This window comes from Heterocephalus glaber, unplaced genomic scaffold (genome assembly GCF_053883595.1).
Source record: "Heterocephalus glaber isolate CG9 unplaced genomic scaffold, H.glaber_assembly_v1.0 deba00001610, whole genome shotgun sequence".
Taxonomy (NCBI): domain Eukaryota; kingdom Metazoa; phylum Chordata; class Mammalia; order Rodentia; family Bathyergidae; genus Heterocephalus; species Heterocephalus glaber.
The window spans coordinates 1,397,828-1,407,980 of record NW_028258381.1 but is presented as its reverse complement, the minus strand read 5'-3'; the positions used below and the strand labels follow the sequence as shown (position 1 = coordinate 1,407,980).

General features: G+C 37.7%; 1 protein-coding gene across 12 annotated transcripts in view; it reads right to left on the bottom strand.

Moving 5' to 3' along the window:
- LOC101713458 (polyphosphoinositide phosphatase) overlaps nt 1-10,153 on the bottom strand; it is a 122,377-nt gene that overhangs the window by 90,329 nt on the left and 21,895 nt on the right. For 7 of the 12 annotated variants that reach the window (XM_087195962.1, XM_087195967.1, XM_004868807.3 and 4 more), the window contains 2 exons: nt 1,282-1,380; nt 6-129 (listed from right to left, as the gene is read on the bottom strand). In XM_087195962.1, the coding sequence (XP_087052088.1) occupies nt 6-63 (58 nt within the window). In that variant the 5' untranslated portion in view covers nt 64-129; nt 1,282-1,380. Of the gene's footprint in view, nt 1-5; nt 130-1,281; nt 1,381-1,942; nt 1,993-10,153 lie in introns of all 12 variants that reach the window. The other 5 variants (XM_004868809.4, XM_087195968.1, XM_087195961.1 and 2 more) reach the window with 1 other exon arrangement.

The window sequence follows — 10,153 nt, the reverse complement described above, 5'->3', positions numbered from 1 at the left end:
CTTACCTACGACACCAAATGCTGAGACAGCTTGAAATAACCCAGAGGACCCTTTCTGTCCCATCTTTGTTCTATTTCCAAGATCCAGGCGGCCAAGAAGTTCTCGTACTTCTTGTTGAGTATATACATGCTAAAAATAAGCATATGAAATCTGTAAGATATTTACGTTTGAAAATTAAGTTGTTTATAAGAATCATCCACTATTTCATAAACAAATAAATAATTATATGTAAGTAAGCTATAATTTCAAAAGGTCAACAAATTTTTTAACATTAGCAATTAAGGCTGGTTACTGGATCATGTTACTATACTAAAAAATTTTGTCAAACCTTTCTGTGAAATTCAGAAATTTAAGAGTTCCAGACATATTTCAGTAAGTCTATGGATCCTTTAAAACTATACACAGAATTTTGGATCTAATGTTTGTGCTTTTGCATTGAAGACCTTTAGCTGTTATGAGCAATCACTTCCCATCCCCAAAATAAAGCCAAGAACCATTGCAGGCAGGCATACAGATAGGGAAATGGATTTCCAGGAGTAATGCAGAAAATCATAAAAATTTATCCAAAATTATTACAACACAGAAAATAGTTTTGCAAAGAGATTAATAAAAACGAGTTCCAAACTGAAGTTACTAATATACATGAAAAACAAATCCACATGGATGCAGAAGTATTCATAGATAGGAACTTCAATCCAAAGGGTAAATTCTTTCATTTGTAGAAGCTAAAATTAACCTTTTAACACCACTATGTTGTATTTCACTTTCGACTAACAGTTTCATGTTTTTGTGCTACCCGAATGAAGCCTCTGTATTCCTGACTCTGGATAACATAGTAACTGGATAAGGATAGCTTAACATTTCAGAAGAGGTGATTTTTAGCAGTGTAATAAAAAGTCTATAGCGTACAATTCTTCCCTAACTTCAGGTAACTTCATATTAAAGCACAGTAATAAATAATCTCTTTGGTAGATGAAGTATTAAGCCATGCTTAATATACGATGCTTAAAATGTCAATTCTAAGAAAATATATGCATTATCTTATCTAAAGACTATACTTTCAAAAATAAATCAAATTGAGAAAAAGTATAATTCTGGCATACTTCTCAAAATCAGTAATCTCCAGATGCCAGATTAGAGATTAAAATTCTAGCCAATGAATTATATTGTAATACAAGCATAATAAAAATTAATATGTCACTAAAAGCTGTAAGACTATTTCATACCCTTTAAACAACACATATAAAAGTTTGTTTGTAGTCAGGTTTGGAAGAGACTTACCCGATCATCAATTATGACCAAATCTTTTGGTTCTGTTCTATCAATTTTTAAGACGCGATACTTCGTTTCTGCATGATTGCTCCCAACTAGAAAGTATCTCTATAATAAAAGATGTCATTAGTTTTTAATGACATTTTGCCATACACACATTTTATAACCACTGCAGTTCTTGAAAAAACATTAATGAAGTCAAGTTCCTTTTTAAAGAATATTTCTGCTAAGCAAAGATGGCAGATGAAAGAAATACTGATTCCAAAAGGTCAATTTTAAAATTCAAACATTCTTAGTAGCTTCAAGATAAGTATCAGTCTGATGCCCGAAACGTGTCGAGCAACCAGATCAGATTTAATGTAATTCTATTATAAAATTAGAGGTTAACCTAATTGGAGACTAATGTTCAAACTTTGCTAGGAAAAAACTACTCTAGTAAGAGAAAGCTCAATGCACAATTAAGAAGCATGCACAATTAGTAAGCTTAGACAATTATAGCTATTAAAATATTGACAGCTTTTCAAATAAATCTTCAAACATTTTCTATAGAAGTATGAAAACAACTTTAATATAAGTATTAAAAAATATATTAAAATCATTGTACTTTCTTAAATGGCCTTTTATAGATAAGCTACAGGAAGTTAACATCTTTCCATTTCAAAAACACTACCTTGGAGCATTATAGCTGAACACAATAACATCAGTCTTCTTAAATGAATACTGAGAAAGAAAGAAATAATTAAAATGGGGGAAAATAATAATCACATATTTCATTGAAACTACTTTTTTTTTTTTTGGCACCAGGGATCGAACTTGAGTCAAGAATGGGAAAGATTTTAATATTTTGCTACATATCAGAATATGAACACATTGTTTTACTCTTGTAGCTCTAAATCTGTAGAAATAGTTGGGATTTTATTAAGTATGCAGGCATATGCCACATAATAACATTTAGTCACGGGTGGACCTCATATATGATGGTGGTCCCATAAGATGATATCACTTGCCATCACTCCCAGGGCAGAGGAGGTGAGCCAATCCCAGGGCCCAAGAGGAGGATCCCGGGCTGCCATTCCACTGCTCCCAGGGCAGAGATGAGCTAATCCCAGTGCTTAGGAGGAGGCCCTTGGGCCGCCATTCCACCACTCCCAGGGCAGAGGAAATGAGCCGATACCAGCACCCAGGAGGAGGCTCCCGGGTCACATTCCACCAGTCCCAAGGCAGAGGAGGTGAGCCAATCCCAGCACCCAGGAGGAGGTTCCCGGGCTGCCAATCCACCACTCTCAGGGCAGTGGAGGTGTGCCAATCCCAGCACCCAGGAGGAGTTTCCCAGACCACCATTCCTCCAGTCCCAGGGCAGAGAAGGTGAGCCAATCCCAGCGCCCAGGAGGAGGTTCCCAGGCCGCCATTCCACTACACTCAGGGCAGTGGAGGTGAGCCAATCCCAGCACCCAGGAGGAAGTTCCCGGGCCACCATTCCACCAGTCCCAGGGCAGAGGAGGTGAGCCAATCCCACAGCCCAGGAGGAGGTTCCTGGGCCACCATTCCATCAGTCCCAGGGTAGAGGAGGTGAGCCAATACCAGTGCCCAGGAGGAGGTTCCCAGGCCACCATTCCACCAGTTCCAGCGTAGAGGAGGTGAGCCAATCCCAGCGCCCAGGAGGAGGTTCCTGTTCTGCCATTCCACCACTCTCAAGGCAGTGGAGGTGAGCCAATTCCAGCACCCAGGAGGAGGTTCCTGGGCCGCCATTCCACCAGTCCCAGGGCAGAGGAGGTGAGTCGTACGGGCGCCAGCAGCATATACACCCCCCACCCCGGGAAAGGAGAAGACACGTAAACAAGCCTCAAAAACAGACTTCCAGACCACCTACAGCAACCCAAACAGGAAAGGAGATGGAGCAATCTGATACTCAACCACCTGCACTCCCTAAACTGACAACAAAAGAAGATTGGCAAAAAATGAAATCAGAAATAATTTCTCAGTAAAAGGAATAAAGATAGGAAATGAAGAAGTCAAATTGTCATTATTTGCAGATGACATGATACTCTATATAGAAGACCCCAAGAACTCCACCAAAAGTCTTCTAGACTTAATAACCAAATTCAGTTAAATAGATGGTTACAAGGTCAACACACAAAAATCAATAGCTTTCCTCTACACCAATGACAGACTCACTGAGAGAGAAATAGGGCAAATAATTCCTTTCACAATAGCATCCAAAAAACTGAAATATCTAGGAATAGACCTAATGAAAGAAATCAAAGACCTCTTCTCTGAAAACTATAGCACTCTGAAAAGAGAGATTGAAGAGGATATCAGAAAATGAACAGACATCCCCTGCTCCTGGGCAGGAAGGATTAATATAGTGAAAATGGCCATACTTTCAAAACTGCTACATAGATTTAATGCAATTCCAATTGAGATCCCAGCAGCATACTTCATGGACCTTGAGAAAACAATCCAAAAATTCATTTGGAACAAGAAGAGACCCAGAATAGCAAAAGCAATTCTAGGTAACAGAGACATGGCAGGGGGTATCACAATCCCCAATCTGCAACTCTACTACAAAGCTACTGTGATAAAACAGCATGGTACTGGCAAAGAAACAGACCTGAGGACCAGTGGAACAGATTAAAAGATGCAGAAACAACGCCAGACACATTCAGCCATCTTATCTTCGATAAAGGAGCCAAACACCCTCACTGAAGGAAAGATAGCCTCTTTAATAAATGGTGCTGGAAAAATTGGGCTTCAACTTGCCAAAGATTAAAACTAGACCTATATCTCTCGCCATCCACTAAACTAAAATCAAAATGGATTAAAGATCTAAATATTAAAATAGAAACTCTGAACCAGTTGGAACAGAGGTTAGGTAGAACTCTTGAAGACATGGGTGTAGGCAAAGATTTTATGAACAAAACGTCAGTTGCCCAGGAACTAGCACAAACAATCAATAAGTGGGATCTCTTCTTATTAAAAAGCTTCTGCACAGCAAGAGAAACCACCATCAGTGTGAAGAGACAACCCATAATGTGGGAAAAAAATCATCACCTGCTTTTCCTCAGACAAAGGTCTACTATCTTGAATCTATAAAGATCTTGAAAAGATCAGACCTCCCAAATTTAAAGACCCAATCCAAAAATGGGCATCTGAAATGAATAACAGACATTTCTCAGACAAAGAAGTAAAAGCAGCAAATAAATATATGAAAAACTGTTCGATATCACTGCTCATTCGAGAGATGCAAATGAAAATAACGCTGAGATTCCACCTCACTCCAGAAAGAATGGCTACTATCATGATATCAACCAATAACAAATGCTGGTGGGGCTGTGGGGAAAGAGGAACCCTGCTCCACTGCTGGTGGGAGTGTAGACTGGTGCAACTACTGTGGAAATCAGTATGGAGACACCTCAAAGAACTAGGACTGGAAGTCCCATTTGACCCCGCTATTCCACTGCTGGGGATCTTCCCCATAGAATTAAAAGAATCATACCACAGTGATGCATGTGTGTCTATGTTCATAGCACCACAGTTTGTGATAGCTAAAACTTGGAAACAGCCCAAATGCCCATCAACTGGAGACTGGATAAAGAAAATGTGGGGGTTTTTTATAAAATGGAGTACTACTCAGCCATAAAAAATGAGAAATTAGAAACATTTATAGCTAAGTGGATGCACATTGAGGTGATACTCTTAAGTGAAATAAATAGGACACACATGTATAATTACCAAATAGTTTCTCTGGTGTGAGAAACTGAAAGTGTAAATTAGGACTAAAATGTATAATAGGTAATGTGAAATAGGAAGAAAAGGGGCAAAGGGGAAGAATGTGGGAGGGCTAGGGGAAAGGACAGAAGGGAATGGGATTAATATGAGAAAATGCAAAAATAGGAACAAAATCTTTGTAAATAGGGAGGAATGGAGGAGTTGAAGGGAGGGCTAGGCAAGGGTGAAAAATAAGAACCAAGAGAGATCATGTAAAGGTGCATATCTCCAATGATGCATGTCATTATATTGTATACCTACAATGTACCAATGATTAGAATGAATAATCGATAATGCAAAATAGAAAGAACAGGTCCAAAGGGGTAGGTTTAGTGGGAGGGGCAGGGGAAAGGAAAGAAGGGGAAGGAAAAATGATGAGAAATGAAAAAAATGGAAATAAAGTCTTCATAAATAGGGAAGGGTGGAGGGGGTAAGAGAGGGCTAGGAATGGGAAAAAATAAGAACGAAGATGCATTATGGAAAGGTACAAGTCCCAATGAGAAATGTAATTGTGTTGTATTCCTAAAATGTACCAATAAAAGAATTTAATAACAGAAAAAAATTGATTCTGAAAAAAACCCTCACATTTTACATTTAGGAGATTTTGACTTCCAGAGGTTTTTACTTGTCTAAATTAGTCTTTGGATTGCCTTGATAATTTTTTTTACTTTATGGAAAAATAAAACAATTTTTCATAATCAAAAAAAAGAAATAATTTCTCAGATAAGAGCAGAGATTGTGCCCATAGTGCAACACATGATTAATAAATCTAGAGAGAACACATAAAAAAAAAAAAAAGGAGCTGAGGAACATGATGGAATCCCAACATAGGAAACAAATGGAATCCATAAAACAGATACAAACAGATTTATAGGAGATGAAAAACTCCACTGAAAGTCTACACAGCAGATTGAATCAATATAAGGATAGGATTACAGATATAGAAGATAAGATTGCAATTAGTGACCAGGAACAGAAAAATTGCTTCAAAATTATAAGGGAACATGAGAAATCAATCCAGCAGCTGCTAGATGATGCAAAGAAGAATAACATAAGACTGATCGGAATCAATGAAGAAACAGGAGAGTGCTGATGACATAAAAAACTGTTCACAGGAGTGATGGCAGAAAGCTTCTCAAGCAGGGAAAAAGAACTTCACATCCAGATAAGTGAGGCATGTAGGACTCCAACTAGCCTTGATCAAAAAAAAATCTACACATAGGCATACAATAGGTAGGATTCCAGAAACTCAACACAAGAACAAAATTCTATAAGCAGTTAGAGAAAAGAAACAAATCACATACAAAAGAAAGCCCATCAGAATCCCCCCAGACTTCTCAATGCAAACCCTCAAGGCAAGAAGAGCCTGAAGTGACGAATTTCAAGTCCTGAAGGAAAACAGCCTCAAACCCAGACTGATGTATCCTGTAAAACTATCTTTCAAAATTGATGGAGAAATAAGATACTTTCATGATGTAGTGCACCTAAGGAACTTCATGAATACCAAACCAGCACTCCAAAAAATTTTAGACAATACCCTAGGAAAAGACAATGAGGAGCCCAACTTCAGGAAGCCCAGCATAATGGATCCATTGAGCCTGACAAATTAAATGCAAAAGGGGAGAATTAGCAAAAAGAAAAAGTCATGACAAGGCTTCTAAAACTTTTAACTTCATCTCCCTAATGAGTGTATAGTTCAATCTTGTTATTGTAATGATTAGCATTTTTCTTATACTAGTGTTGCACACCTTTCCTTCTGCTGTACTGCCTATTTCTCATCTTCTTTTGTCTACTTTTTAATTGGCTTGTCTATTAATGATCTGTAAGAGTTCTTTATATATTGTGGTCATAGGTTATATGCATTGTAAATATGGTCTGTTTAAGGACTACTTTTCATTTTAATGATGTCATTTAAAGTTCTAAATTTTGATGGAATCACTACCAGTTTTTTTCTTTTATATAACATGTTTTTTTGTATCCTAGGAAGTTCTGTCCTACCCTAAATTCAGAAACATTTTTCCTTATAATTTCTTCTTAAAGTTTTATACTTTTAGGCTTTTATATTTAGGTTCATAGATCCCTTCAAGTTATTTTCATGTGTGAAAATAAAGAGTTGAGGTTAATTTTTTATGTGGGGATACCAGGTAGTCTATACTAGTCAGCCATTTGCTGAAAACACTATCTTTTCCTCGACTCTTGAATTGAGTTTATATTCTATAAAATGCTAATGTTAAATAATCTTTCAAAACTCAGTGGAACATATATGTGTGGTTCTATTTCTAGATTCTGTTTCATTCAAATGATCTATACGTCTTTCCTTACACCAACACTGCCTTGATTACTGCAGCTTTACAGGAAGTCTTAAAATTAGGTACTAAATGTCTTCCAACTGTTTTTTTCTTTTTCTTTTTCTTTTTACTTTTCTAGGTCCTTTGTATTCCTGCATAACTTTTAAATTTCAATATCCAGTTCTTCATTTATAGTAAGTGCACATAGACCAGAATTTTTACATATACCTTGTGTTTTCTAATCCTGCTAAATTCAAGTACAAGTTCTAGGGGCTCCCAGAGATTTCTTAGTATTTTCTCTGTAGATGATCATTTCATCTACATATAAAGATTTTGCTGCTACCTTGGAATCTTATTCTAATTTTGTCATTTTATTGCCAGACTATTTTGGTTTGGGCCTATGTTTCAAAGTTTAACGGACAGATGAAGAGCAGGGATATCTGCCCTTGTTCCCCACCTTAGGGAGAAAGTATTGTATCTTCTCCATTCACATGAGGCATTTTTGCTGGAAGTATGGAGTACACGTCTTTGATCCGTTGAGAAGGTTTTATTCTACTTCTAGTCTCCTGATAGCTTTTACCATGAACAGCTGTAGAATTTAGTCCAGTACTTTTTCTTCAACTAGTGACAGGATCATATGGCTTTCTCCTTTCCTCTGCTAAAATGACTTTTGGGGGTGGATCTTCCAATGCTGAACCAACACTGCCATCCCTATAACAAAACCACTTTCTACATACTGCCAGATCTGACTTCTAAGAGTTTGTTTTGTTAAACAAATTTCTATGTATGTTCATAATTTTTTCTTCTATTATCTTTATCCAGTTTTAGGATTAGCACAATGTTGATTTCCTAAAAAGAGGGGAGAAGTGTTCCTTTTTTCTGCTTTAAATGTTTGATAAAATTTATCAGTTAAAATGTTTATGAGCCTGCTGTTGTCATATAGGTAGGTTTTCAAGCTAGGGATATACTTTCTTTAATAGGTGCTATTCAAATTTTATATTTCCTCCAGAGTTAGTTTCGTTAATTTATCTTCCAAGGTACTTCTTAGAAGTTGCCACATTTATTTCAAAAAAGATTTTTGTAATATGCTTTCTATATCCTTTTAAATTCTGTAAAATCTGTGGTAATGTCTCCTAGATCTTGATATTGCAATTTTAAAAAAGTATAATTGATATTGTGTAATAGGATGTAAAGGTCTAAAGGAGCAGGGGAAGTGGGAGGGGTAGGGAAAAGAAAGAAGAGAAAAGAAAAAATATGAGAAAAGGAAAAAAATGGAAACAAAGTCTTTGCAAATAGGGAAGGGTGGAGGGGGTGAAGGGATGGCAGGGGAAGGGGAAAAAAATACCAACCAAGGTACTCATGTAATGGTACAAGATCCCAATGATGAATGCAACTGTATTTTATACCTAAAATGTACCAAAAAAAAAAAAAAAGATGATATCACCTAATGATGTCATAACTGTCAGTGTGTATGGATATACTCTATAATACTGTACAATGATGAAATCACCTAAAATCACATTTCTCAGAATGTTTTCCTGTTAAGTTATCTATGACTATAAATCTGCTTATAAAGGTCTAATATACTTATAGGTAATGAAAAGCAAAACTATGTTAAGAGACCATAGTTACCCTAGTCTCAAGAAGAAAGCTAACCAAAATCTCAATCTCTCATCTCCACCTCAGATATAGATGATACTACAGTTATAATAAGGTAGACTTAAAGCAATTATAGTAACAGTAAATTAAATTGGGACATGCCGTAACAGGACTCAATGTATTGAGGAAGTGCTAGAAGGGCAGGGAACCATCAGGGGAAGGAGGTCAAAGAACACTAGTGAGGTCTAACCTAATTCCCGTGGCTCATGTTTAACCTATGGCTAAGAGGAGAGGGGCAACCAACCTACTAAAACTAACAACTATTTGTAAACTACTACCAACCTACTAAAACTAAGAAGAACTATTTGTAAACTATCCCTACTTGTTAGCAGAAAAGGAAGGCACCTTCTTGAGGACATGAAGAAAAAAAACTCCCAGGAAAGGACATAGCAACAGCAAACACCAGAAAAAGGAAGACACTAGCTGTGTGTATTAGAGAAGCAGGATTAAAGGAGGACGTGAATACAGAGCAAAACACTTATTATCTAGAGGCTAGATGTGTAGAAGAAGCCTTCTAAAATGCAGGGAGGAATGGCCAAGGAATGGGAAAGCAGGTGGGCTCATGGAAACAAAGGGAGGAGATGGTTTGGCAAAGGATGGAGCAGGCACATCCACATCAAAGCTTGCTAAAAAGTCAAGGACAGTGAAGACAGATGCGCCAGGGCATCAGACAACAGGAGCTTGTGAGTGGCCTTGCTGTGGTGGTCTCAATGACAAGTAAGTAGGAGCAAAATCCACAGCACAGATGATTGAAAAGAAAATGAGTAGGATTAGAATACAGATGAAATATTGAATACCTCTCCTCCTGTAAAAGCTCTTACCAAAATCACAGTAAGGTTTTTTTGTAGTAAGGTTTTTTTCCCCAAAGGCAAAGGAGGAGAAAGGAGAAAGCATCTGGGCCACTATACCACCGCTCCCACGGCAGAGGAGGAGGCTTCTGGGCTACCGTAGCATGCTCCCCATGCAGAGGAGGAGGCTTCCTGCCCGCTGTACCACTGCTCACAGCAAAGAGGGGGTAAGCCACGCAGGAGCCAGCAGCTGACTCCCCACCCCCAGGAAATGAGAACACACGAAAAAAAAGCCTCAAAAACAGACTTCCAGATGACCTACAGCAACCCCAAAGGGAAATGAGAGGGAACAATCTGATACTCAACCACTCGGACTCC